Source organism: Dreissena polymorpha, chromosome 5, assembly GCF_020536995.1.
Source record: "Dreissena polymorpha isolate Duluth1 chromosome 5, UMN_Dpol_1.0, whole genome shotgun sequence".
Taxonomy (NCBI): Eukaryota; Metazoa; Mollusca; class Bivalvia; order Myida; family Dreissenidae; genus Dreissena; species Dreissena polymorpha.
In genome coordinates this window covers 103,295,489-103,308,805 of record NC_068359.1, presented here as the reverse complement: position 1 = coordinate 103,308,805, position 13,317 = coordinate 103,295,489, and the positions used below count along the sequence as shown (strand labels likewise).

At 41.7% G+C, this 13,317-nt stretch overlaps 4 protein-coding genes across 8 annotated transcripts in view; 3 read left to right on the top strand and 1 right to left on the bottom strand.

The window, feature by feature from the left end:
* Positions 1–13,317, top strand: part of LOC127832651 (solute carrier family 35 member E2A-like) — a 201,377-nt gene that overhangs the window by 31,921 nt on the left and 156,139 nt on the right. The window lies entirely within an intron of this gene.
* LOC127832653 (solute carrier family 35 member E2B-like) overlaps positions 1–13,317 on the top strand; it is a 211,531-nt gene that overhangs the window by 59,319 nt on the left and 138,895 nt on the right. The gene's annotated exons all lie outside the window — the stretch shown is intronic.
* Positions 1–13,317, top strand: part of LOC127832643 (zinc finger CW-type PWWP domain protein 1-like) — a 217,689-nt gene that overhangs the window by 144,038 nt on the left and 60,334 nt on the right. The window lies entirely within an intron of this gene.
* The window catches only part of LOC127832661 (pre-mRNA-splicing factor SPF27-like), a 40,800-nt gene that overhangs the window by 439 nt on the left and 27,044 nt on the right, over positions 1–13,317 (bottom strand). The window contains exons 4-7 of the mRNA XM_052358274.1: positions 2,701–2,811; positions 1,550–1,630; positions 779–869; positions 587–646 (exon numbers count right to left, since the gene is read on the bottom strand). Of these exons, the coding sequence (XP_052214234.1) occupies positions 626–646; positions 779–869; positions 1,550–1,630; positions 2,701–2,811 (304 nt within the window). The 3' untranslated portion in view covers positions 587–625. The remainder of the gene's footprint in view (positions 1–586; positions 647–778; positions 870–1,549; positions 1,631–2,700; positions 2,812–13,317) is intronic.

Here is a 13,317-nt window from a genome sequence, read left to right as displayed (position 1 = left end):
TATCAAATACAAAAATACAGTATAAATAAAACAGATGAAAGTAATTAGAGTAGAATATTTTTTTCATGCCATATAGCCAATATCCCTTACTGTCTATTATATTCAAGTAATTTCTATAAAAAAGTGCTATGCATCAAATAACCTTCATATTCATACTATTTAAACACCCGTGTAGGTAGAATGTAGATAAATGTCCACTCTTTGTTGGATAAGTATGGTACAATTCACACCCAACAATGCATAACATAATGAGGGGATTTTTTAATAAATGATCATAAACAAACAAGCTGATCTCAGATAATATTGTTTCATGTGATAATTTTCTTCAAAATTGAACAATGTCTATTGCAAACTACTGCACACAGCATCTGCACACTGAGTTAGATATGCTCACCAATACAAATATGTTACTGTCTTCCAATCGCTAAAGTAGATTAACATCAGAAAGAATTGTGCTTAAATATACTATATCATTCTGTTTTCTGTGCATATGTTGATGCACAATATATTTGTGTACATGTATATGCGATATCATAGTCTGAGATGTAGAAAACCGTCAGTGCTGGTTCTGCTCGGCAATCCTTACCTGTAGTTGTAAAAGGGTTGGCAAAGTTAACACCATCTCTCATCTGTCTGCCCTTAATCCCTGTAAAACAAAAAACAAGTATTTGATGACATACAGTACACTCAATCCTTCACATTAGAAACTGTAACATTAGAAAATAATGTACATTTTAATTTGTGTTATGCCTTATAATATAGAAGGTTTAAAATTTACCTTTTTATGCTTCTCCATTTCCGTGAGTTCTTTCTCCATTTCCACACAGGCACGCTCAATCTCGTAGTTCTTGCTCACCAACCCGACCCAACTGGAAAATGAAAGATATCATGTTACCTGGTTTACTGAATGGCAGTCTACTATGTCATGCAGAATTGGGTATCCATTACAACTAATCTAAGATTATCTGCAGGTTTTAAATTAAATATGAAAATCAATATAAAATCTCACTGGTTTCATAAGTGTTTTCCTTACATGACATAAGATCACGCAATTGCAATACCAATTAAATACTTAGTAATATGAACCTATGTTTGATTCTTCATTTATAACATTTAGTACCTGAAGATTTTCCATTGACTTTTTGATTAAAAATTCTCAGTTTGGTGGTTCCCAAACCTATTTCCAAAATTGTAAAAAAAATCCCCGTCATTACATGGACAAACCTGTTTTCTAGATCTTTTAGTTTGGCCCCAGCCACAGTCTGTTCCCCTTCATTACATGGACAAACCTGTTTTCTAGATCTTTTAGTTTGACCCCAGCCACAGTCTGTTCCCCATCATTACATGGACAAACCTGTTTTCTAGATCTTTTAGTTTGACCCCAGCCACAGTCTGTTCCCCGTCATTACATGGACAAACCTGTTTTCTAGATCTTTTAGTTTGGCCCCAGCTACAGTCTGTTCCCCATCATTACATGGACAAACCTGTTTTCTAGATCTTTTAGTTTGACCCCAGCCACAGTCTGTTCCCCGTCATTACATGGACAAACCTGTTTTCTAGATCTTTTAGTTTGGCCCCTGCGACAGTCTGTTCACTCTTCCTCTGCAGATTGATTTCCTGAATCTTCTTCCTGTAGTTGACCAATCAGAAAAGTCTGTTATTGACTTGTTTGATGCACTCCTGCATATGATCTGTGCAATATAAGGTATTATACAAAGGCAAAAACATGATATCCACGTGAAATCAACTTGTAATGTATTTGTTCTCCTACTAGTAAAATCAGAAAAGCAAGGATATAAAAATATCTCTCACACATTTATACTTTATTGTGCGGAAATATTTGAAGTTTTAAATTAAATGGCTTGAGAATGTGAAAGTAATTTTCCATACACTGAACCATTGGAACCCATGGATAGACGAATAATCCGACTGACAGACCGACTCCAATGCACTCTCTCACCGAGAGTTTATACTAAAATCAGGGTGAGCTCTCTTCAAAAACTAAATTAGGTAGACATGGAAATCAAAACACACCATTCAATAAAAACACAAAGCCTCATGCTGCGAAAACGGAGATATATGCATGAGCCTGGAGTGTGGTCTCAAATTAGCGCCTGTGCATTGTGCACAAGTAAACTAGGGACAACACTTTCAGCTTTTATAGTTTTTCTTTTAAAAGAAATATCTTCTACATGAAAATATAGTCTATATAGGCAGAAAGTTTCTTAACTGATTAGCCTGTGCAGACTGCATAGGCTTATATTGGACAACACTTTATTCAATTATGCCCAGTTTTTCCATAGCAAGGCTCAATTCTATTATTAACAAGAGCACCACATAGCGGGTGCCAATGCTCGGCTGTGGGTGCAGTTTTGAATAAAAAGACACTTGTCGGAACTTTTTTTTTTTTAGGTCACAGTGACCATGACCTTTGACCTTGTGACCCAAAAATGGGTGTGGCGTGTAGAACTCATCAAGGAGCATCTACATATGAAGTTTAAAAGTTGTAGGTGGAAGCACTTTGATTTTAGAGCTTGATGTTAAGGTTTTAGCAGTGTGGACGCCGGACGGCGGAAAGACACGACGAGCTGGCTATGACAATACCTCGGGTTTACTCCGAAAACAGCTGAGCTAAAAATGAGATCAGTGTGATTTTAAGGAATTAAAATATTGCCAAGAAGATAGTCTGCCATGCGTTACTTGAGTTCCGAGAGTTGTTTCTGTGCAGCTTCCATCATCTTGACCAGTATGTCATTGTAGATCTTCCACGAGTGGGTGCCATATTCCTGCATCAGCTCCAGGTTCAACAGCCTGCAACACATGATCAAATTAGCCTCACAGCCCCAGGTTCAACAGCCTGCAACATATGATCAAATGAGCCTCATATCAGCTCCAGGTTCAACAGCCTGCAACACATGATCAAATGAGCCTCACAGCTCCAGGTTCAACAGCCTGCAACACATGATCAAATTAGCCTCACAGCCCCAGGTTCAACAGCCTGCAACATATGATCAAATGAGCCTCATATCAGCTCCAGGTTCAACAGCCTGCAACACATGATCAAATGAGCCTCACAGCTCCAGGTTCAACAGCCTGCAACACATGATCAAATGAGCCTCATATCAGCTCCAGGTTCAACAGCCTTCAACACATGATCAAATGAGCCTATCAGCTCCAGGTTCAACAGCCTGCAACACATGATCAGCTCCAGGTTCAACAGCCTGCAACACATGATCAGCTCCAGGTTCAACAGCCTGCAACACATGATCAGCTCCAGGTTCAACAGCCTGCAACACATGATCAAATGAGCCTCATATCAGCTCCAGGTTCAACGCCTGCAACACATGATCAAATGAGCCTCATATCAGCTCCAGGTTCAACAGCCTGCAACACATGATCAAATGAGCCTATCAGCTCCAGGTTCAACAGCCTGCAACATATGATCAAATGAGCCTCATATCAGCTCCAGGTTCAACAGCCTGCAACACATGATCAAATGAGCCTATCAGCTCCAGGTTCAACAGCCTGCAACACATGATCAAATGAGCCTCACAGCTCCAGGTTCAACAGCCTGAAACACATGATCAAATGAGCCTATCAGCTCCAGGTTAAACAGCCTGCAACACATGATCAAATGAGCCTCACAGCTCCAGGTTCAACAGCCTGCAACACATGATCAAATAAGCCTCACAACTCCATGTTCAACAGCCTGCAACACATGATCAAATGAGCCTCACAGCTCCAGGTTCAACAGCCTGCAACACATGATCAAATGAGCCTCACAGCTCCAGGTTCAACAGCCTGCAACACATGATCAAATGAGCCTCACAGCTCCAGGTTCAACAGCCTGAAACACATGATCAAATGAGCCTATCAGCTCCAGGTTAAACAGCCTGCAACACATGATCAAATGAGCCTCACAGCTCCAGGTTCAACAGCCTGCAACACATGATCAAATAAGCCTCACAGCTCCATGTTCAACAGCCTGCAACACATGATCAAATGAGCCTCACAGCTCCAGGTTCAACAGCCTGCAACACATGATCAAATGAGCCTCACAGCTCCAGGTTCAACAGCCTGCAACACATGATCAAATGAGCCTCACAGCTCCAGGTTCAACAGCCTGCAACACATGATCAAATGAGCCTCACAGCTCCAGGTTCAACAGCCTGCAGCACATGATCAAATGAGCCTATCAGCTCCAGGTTCAACAGCCTGCAACACATGATCAAATGAGCCTCACAGCTCCAGGTTCAACAGCCTGCAACATATGATCAAATGAGCCTCACAGCTACTGCAATATATGATCAAATGAGCCTCACAGCTCCAGGTTCAACAGCCTGCAACACATGATCAGCTCCAGGTTCAACAGCCTGCAACACATGATCAAATGAGCCTCACAGCTCCAGGTTCAACAGCCTGCAACACATGATCAAATTAGCCTCACAGCCCCAGGTTCAACAGCCTGCAACATATGATCAAATGATCCTCATATCAGCTCCAGGTTCAACAGCCTGCAACACATGATCAAATGAGCCTATCAGCTCCAGGTTCAACAGCCTGCAACACATGATCAAATGAGCCTCACAGCTCCAGGTTCAACAGCCTGAAACACATGATCAAATGAGCCTATCAGCTCCAGGTTCAACAGCTTGCAACACATGATCAAATGAGCATCACAGCTCCAGGTTCAACAGCCTGCAACACATGATCAAATGAGCCTCACAGCTCCAGGTTCAACAGCCTGCAACACATGATCAAATGAGCCTCACAGCTCAAGGTTCAACAGCCTGCAATACATGATCAAATGAGCCTTACAGCTCCAGGTTCAACAGCCTGCAACACATGATCAAATGAGCCTCACAGCTCCAGGTTCAACAGCCTTCAACACATGATCAAATGAGCCTCACAGCTCCAGGTTCAACAGCCTGCAACACATGATCAAATGAGCCTCACAGCTCCAGGTTCAACAGCCTGCAACACATGATCAAATGAGCCTCACAGCTCAAGGTTCAACAGCCTGCAACACATGATCAAATGAGTCTCACAGCTCCAGGTTCAACAGCCTGCAACACATGATCAAATGAGCCTCACAGCTCCAGGTTCAACAGCCTGCAACACATGATCAAATGAGCCTCACAGCTCCAGGTTCAACAGCCTGCAACACATGATCAAATGAGCCTCATATCAGCTCCAGGTTCAACAGCCTGCAACACATGATCAAATGAGCCTCACAGCTCCAGCCTGCAACACATGATCAAATGAGCCTCACAGCTCCAGGTTCATCAGCCTGCAACACATGATCAAATGAGCCTCATTCTAGGAAATCTGGGCTTAATGCAAGTGTGCGCAGTGCCATTCCAGATTAGCCTGTGTAGTCAGCGCAGGCTAATCAAGGATGACACTCTCTGCATATAATACAGGGTTCATACAGATTTTCTCCAATGAAATTCAAGCATATTGTAGCAGCTATATTATACCACTGGAATATCTGTTATGAACATTTAGATTACATAATGATATTCAATACAAATAACAGGCTTTTTTGGTATGTGTAATGCCTTGGTCAATTACTATATCATAATGAAATATCTTACTTTTTAAGCACTTTTCAAGGGAAAAAATCCAAATTCAAGCACTTTTTTAGTCCGAACTACTGAAAACTGTATATTATTCTGTGGCCAATACTGACAATATTTTCGCTAAATTGGTCTCTTCTTGCCTAACATCCTATGTGAATTTCAACAGTCTGCACTTCCCTGCTACAGTAACAACTGTTTAATCAAAAGTAAGATATTTCATTATGATATAGTAATTGACCAAGGCATTACACATACCAAAAAAGCCTGTTATTTGTATTGAATATCATTATGTAATCTAAATGTTCATAACAGATATTCCAGTGGTATAATATAGCTGCTACAAAATGTTAAAGACAATTATGCATCTGATACAAATTAATTCTGAAGTAAAAATAGAAAACTACAAATGTTCAGAATCTCGCAACGGCAATATAAAATGCCATGTATTAATTGAGGCTTGTAAAAATTATACTTATTAAGTAATTTTCTACAGCAGGTAAACATGTACATGTAAAATCTGTTATAGATACAATAGTGTACTGTTTATGTTCAGACTGAGAGTCTGCACTCATGTAAACAGATTGCAGTTTCTTCACAGTATCATCTAATTTATTTGACAATCAGTCAAGTGCAACTTTTTTGTCTTTTGTCTTTTGCAGTACGTCTGAATGAATTGGGTTAACCGAATGAATTTGCTTCACAGACAAACTGCATTTTAGGTGGCTTTTCAACGCCAATTCCCCCATACTGTCGATCTCTATACCTGTTCTGCGTTCTTTACAAGATGCTTTGACTTTAGAATCGGCATTGTCAACAACCCAAGGGTACTTCAAGTCACCCTTTCTGAAAAATGCACTTATTCGCTGGCATATTTCAACTTGTCAGCACCGTTATGGCATAATGCATACAACAAAAACCGAAGTAGACCAATTGGCGGAAGATTAGTAGAAGTTGCCTCCCTTACGCTAAAACCCGTACCAACCTGTACCGATCCAGTACCTGCCCATATGAACAGATCGGAACCGTCATAAATCGTGAAAAAAACCCACGACTTCCGACTCACGGAAATTAAATATTTTTTTAATCCTTTTTTCAAGCACTTTTTCAGCCAAATTCAAGCACTTTTTAAGCACTTTTCAAGGCTATGGTTAAAAATAAGCACTTTTAAGCACTCCGGATCGTTTTTAAGCACTTTTCAAGATAAAGCTTGATTTTCAAGCACTTTTCAAGGTCTTTGTGAACCCTGTAATAGATTTTTGTTTAGAGGAGACTTCCTTTCAATGAAACATTCCATTAAAGTGGACAGTTTACCCACAAGCTTTTAGCCCAGCTTTCCCTGAACAGAGCTCAAATAATCTATGAAAAACATTACTGGTACTCATTTTAAGTGCTACCAAACACCATGTTCATATATGAAGTTTCTCAACAGCTACACAAATTTCTGTTTATAAGATGTCTCATGCAATGAGCATATTTTATGGGCATGGCAAATTAATATATCTTTAACAGATCAAACGCTATGAAACAACTAGTGTTTTTATGAAAAGATCTTGATCAACAAATCTATGTTACAATTTATCATGAACAATTTCGGAAAATTGTGTTTTTCTATAAATTCAAACCTTCATAACCTTTTGTTTCAGTTAAGATATTTCAAAATTTACACCTATTTGGTGAGGTCTTTTAATAATTAGATCTAATTAACAAATAAATTGATTACAATCCTGTAAAGTAAGTGAGATTTTATATGGTGCATCCTAAATTACATCACATATTGAAATACAAAATAAAGTAAAAACTGTAATGATATCATGTATTCTACAAATAAAACATTATTCTGGCAAAACCAATTAAAATTGGCTTCAATATAAGTGTATCAGCATATAACAATTAAGATTTTTTTTCTACAAGACATCTCACCGGTAATTTTTCGTAATTAAATGCTTACAGCAGGACAGTCTTTGTTCCCCTGTTACATACCTGAGTGCCTGATGTTCTAGCTGGGCCTGTGAGTTTTCCACACATTCACTCCATGCTCACACATCTCTCCCAGTTACATACAGTCAATCTTGTATTAAGAGACCACTCAAGGGAGTAATCAAAAGTGGTCTCTTAATAAAACGGTCTTTGAATACAAAAGGCCATTCTGGAAGAATGCTTACCCTCAATTTTAATCTATATGAAGGATTATCTCTTTTATCCACAATGATTTTAACTTTTATAATAAAATGAATATAAACACAATACATAAACAATATTTTACTTATAATGTGTTTTATTTTTCACTTATTATAAATTATCATTTATTATAAATCAATTGTGTGTACATATTTATTTGCAAAAACAACATAGACAAGGAAATATTTTTCCTAAGAACAAAGAATTTTGCTAAAAATGTGTAACAGTCTACATATACATGTGTACAGCTAAAACTAGAAATAAATGTCAGAAGCCAAAAGCTATGATATATTATCACATGTATTTCTCTTTCCGTTTCTATATTGCGCGTTTTGTTTCACCTGACACATTATTTTCCACGTCTTCAAGCACCTCGGCTTTACGCTTAAGAATGTTCTGAATTTGGGTTTTTCCGACTCCAATCTCGTCTGCGATTTTACGTGCACTTATACTCTTTGACAATTCCAAAACCCGAATTTTCTCGTTCAACGTTAACACTTTTTGTTTTGACATTTTAATTTCTGCATGTACGCTTAAGGAAATCTAACTCGATTATGATACATAATGAGCTGAAAAAATTAAAACACGTCAATTGAAAACAAACAATCAGACCTGGTTGGAAAATTTATTAAGTAAATAACAATGTAATTGGCTTACAAATATCTACTAATTAGCATTATTACAAATTGGTAATGTACGGATTTCGACAGATGTTGCCGCTTAATAGTTTATTTTCCGCACTTCTCAGGAAATGTTTGTCGCGTACAGTGCATTGTTTCTGCACCTGTTATATATACTCGAGAAAAATCGGCATTGTCTCTTAACGATCCACATAGTAAACTATTTAAGCTGTAGACTGTGCGCAATACGTTCCCCTATTATTCAACTCAATAAATTAATACGCAGTCTACAACAATACCGGTCAGAACCGGTCAACGAGACAAAGCATAATCATAATGGTTGTGAAAACAAAGCAGAGGTGTAACAGTACATCTTATCGGCTTAGATAAACAATTAACACTGATTTGTCCCTGAAAGATCGATAGATTAACCACTTTTACCTCCTAGTAGTCGCTTAATACAAGATTCGGACATCAAAATACACACAAATCAGCGGTCGCTGGTCGCGTAAGACAAAAGTCGCTTAATACAATATCATTATATAGCGAAAAAGCTCCGTGGGATTTCAAAATGGTCGCATAAGACAAAGGTCGCTTAATACAAGTGGTCGCATCCACAAGATTGACTGTACCTGAGTACCTGATGTTCTAACTGAGCCTGTGAGTTCTCCACACATTCACTCCATGCTCACACATCTCTCCCTGATACATACCTGAGTGCCTGATGTTCTAACTGGGCCTGTGAGTTCTCTACACATTCAGGCCATGCTCACACATCTCTCCCTGTTACATACTTTAGTGCCTGATGTTCTAACTGGGCCTGTGAGTTCTCCACACATTCACTCCATGCTCACACATCTCTCCCTGTTACATACCTGAGTGCCTGATGTTCTAACTGGGCCTGTGAGTTCTCCACACATTCACTCCATGCTCACACATCTCTCCCTGTTACATACCTGAGTGCCTGATGTTCTAACTGAGCCTGTGAGTTCTCCACACATTCACTCCATGCTCACACATCTCTCCCTGTTACATACCTGAGTGCCTGATGTTCTAACTGGGCCTGTGAGTTCTCCACACATTCACTCCATGCTGACACATCTCTCCCTGTTAGATACCTGAATGCCTGATGTTCTAACTGGGCCTGTAAGTTCTCCACACATTCACTCCATGCTCATACATCTCTCCCTGTAACATACCTGAGAACCTGATGTTCTAACTGAGCCTGTGAGTTCTCCAAACATTCACTCCATGTTCAAACATCTCTCCCTGTTACATACCTGAGTGCCTGATGTTCTAACTGGGCCTGTGAGTTCTCTTCACATTCAGGCCATGCTCACACATCTCTCCCTGTTACATACCGGAGTGCCTGATGTTCTAACTGAGCCTGTGAGTTCTCCACACATTCACTCCATGCTCACACATCTCTCCCTGTTTCATACCTGAGTGCCTGATGTTCTAGCTGGGCCTGTGAGTTCTCCACACATTCACTCCATGCTCACACATCTCTCCCTGTTACATACCTAAGTGCCTGATGTTCTAACTGGGCCTGTGAGTTCTCCACACATTCACTCCATGCTCACACATCTCTCCTTGTTACATACCTGAGTGCCTGATGTTCTAACTGGGCCTGTGAGTTCTCCACACATTCACTCCATGCTCACACATCTCTCCCTGTTACATACCTGAGTGCCTGATGTTCTAACTGGGCCTGTGAGTTCTACTCACATTCACTCCATGCTCACACATCTCTCCCTGTTACATACCTGAGTGCCTGATGTTCTAACTGAGCCTGTGAGTTCTCCACACATTCACTCCATGCTCACACATCTCTCCCTGTTACATACCTGAGTGCCTGATGTTCTAACTGAGCCTGTGAGTTCTCAACACATTCACTCCATGCTCACACATCTCTACCTGTTACATACCTGAGTGCCTGATGTTCTAACTGGGCCTGTGAGTTCTCCACACATTCACTACATGCTCACACATCTCTCCCTGTTACATACCTGAGTGCCTGATGTTCTAACTGGGCCTGTGAGTTCTCCACACATTCACCACATGCTCACACATCTCTCACTGTTTCATACCTGAGTGCCTGATGTTCTAGCTGGGCCTGTGAGTTCTCCACACATTCACTCCATGCTGACACATCTCTCCCTGTTACATACCTGAGTGCCTGATGTTCTAACTAGGCCTGTGAGTTATCCACACATTCACTCCATGCTCACACATCTCTCCCTGTTACATACCTGAGTGCCTGATGTTCTAACTGGGCCTGTGAGTTCTCCACACATTCACTCCATGCTCACACATCTCTCCCTGTTACATACCTGGGTGCCTGATGTTCTAACTGGGCCTGTGAGTTCTCCACACATTCCATGCTCACATATCTCTCCCTGTTACATACCTAAGTGCCTGATGTTCTAACTGAGCCTGTGAGTTCTCCACACATTCACTCCATGCTGACACATCTCTCCCTGTTACATACCTGAGTGCCTGATGTTCTCACTGGGCCTGTGAGTTCTCCACACATTCACTCCATGCTCACACATCTCTCCCTGTTACGAACCTGAGTGCCTGATGTTCTAACTGGGCCTGTGAGTTCTCTAAACATTCAGGCCATGCTCACACATCTCTCCCTGTTACATACCGGAGTGCCTGATGTTCTAACTGAGCCTGTGAGTTCTCCACACATTCACTCCATGCTCACACATCTCTCCCTGTTACATACCTGAGTGCCTGATGTTCTAACTGGGCCTGTGAGTTCTCTACACATTCAGGCCATGCTCACACATCTCTCCCTGTTTCATACCGGAGTGCCTGATGTTCTAACTGGGCCTGTGAGTTCTCCACACATTCACTCCATGCTCACACATCTCTCCCTGTTTCATACCTGAGTGCCTGATGTTCTAACTGAGCCTGTGAGTTCTCCACACATTCACTCCATGCTCACACATCTCTCCCTGTTACATACCTGAGTGCCTGATGTTCTAACTGGGCCTGTGAGTTCTCCACACATTCACTCCATGCTCACACATCTCTCCCTGTTACATACCTGAGAGCCTGATGTTCTAACTGGGCCTGTGAGTTCTCCACACATTCACTTCATGCTCACACATCTCTCCCTGTTACATACCTGAGTGCCTGATGTTCTAACTGGGCCTGTGAGTTCTCCACACATTCATTCCATGCTCACACATCTCTCACTGTTACAAACCTGAGTGCCTGATGTTCTAGCTGGGCCTGTGAGTTATCCACACATTCACTCCATGCTCACACAATCTCTCCCTGTTACATACCTGAGTGCCTGATGTTCTAACTGGGCCTGTGAGTTCTCCACACATTCACTCCATGCTCACACATCTCTCCCTGTTACATACCTGAGTGCCTGATGTTCTAACTGAGCCTGTGAGTTCTCCACACATTCACTCCATGCTCACACATCTCTCCCTGTTACATATCTGAGTGCCTGATGTTCTAACTGGGCCTGTGAGTTCTCCACACATTCACTCCATATTCACACATCTCTCCCTGTTACATACCTGAGTGCCTGATGTTCTAACTGGGCCTGTGAGTTCTCCACACATTCACTCCATGCTGACACATCTCTCACTGTTACATACCTGAGTGCCTGATGTTCTAGCTGGGCCTGTGAGTTATCCACACATTCACTCCATGCTCACACAATCTTTCCCTGTTACATACCTGAGTGCCTGATGTTCTAACTGAGCCTGTGAGTTCTCCACACATTCACTCCATGCTCACACATCTCTCCCTGTTACATACCTGAGTGCCTGATGTTCTAACTGGGCCTGTGAGTTCTCCACACATTCACTCCATAATCACACATCTCTCCCTGTTACATACCTGAATGCCTGATGTTCTAACTGAGCCTGTGAGTTCTCCACACATTCACTTCATGTGGACACATCTCTCCCTGTTACATACCTGAGTGCCTGTTGTTCTAACTGGGCCTGTGAGTTCTCTACACATTCACTCCATATTCACACATCTCTCCCTGTTACATACCTGAGTGCCTGATGTTCTAACTGGGCCTGTGAGTTCTCTACACATTCAATCCATATTCACACATCTCTCCCTGTTACATACCTGAGTGCCTGATGTTCTAACTGGGCCTGTGAGTTCTCCACACATTCACTCCATGCTGACACATCTCTCCCTGTTACATACCTGAGTGCCTGATGTTCTAACTGGGCCTGTGAGTTCTCCACACATTCACTCCATGCTGACACATCTCTCCCTGTTACATACCTGAGTGCCTAATGTTCTAACTGGGCCTGTGAGTTCTCCACACATTCATTCCATGCTCACACATCTCTCCCTGTTACATACCTGAGTGCCTGATGTTCTAGCTGGGCCTGTGAGTTCTCCACACATTCACTCCATGCTCACACATCTCTCACTGTTACATACCCGAGTGCCTGATGTTCTAACTGGGCCTGTGAGTTCTCCACACATTCACTCCATGCTCACACATCTCTCACTGTTACATACCTGAGTGCCTGATGTTCTAACTGGGCCTGTGAGTTCTCCACACATTCACTCCATGCTGACACATCTCTCACTGTTACATACCTGAGTGCCTGATGTTCTAACTGAGCCTGTGAGTTCTCCACACATTCACTCCATGCTCACACATCTCTCCCTGTTACATACCTGAGTGCCTGATGTTCTAACTGAGCCTGTGAGTTCTCCACACATTCACTCCATGCTCACACATCTCTCCCTGTTACATACCTGAGTGCCTGATGTTCTAACTGAGCCTGTGAGTTCTCCACACATTCACTCCATGCTCACACATCTCTCACTGTTACATACCTGAGTGCCTGATGTTCTAGCTGGGCCTGTGAGTTATCCACACATTCACTACATGCTGACACATCTCTCCCTGTTACATACCTGAGTGCCTGATG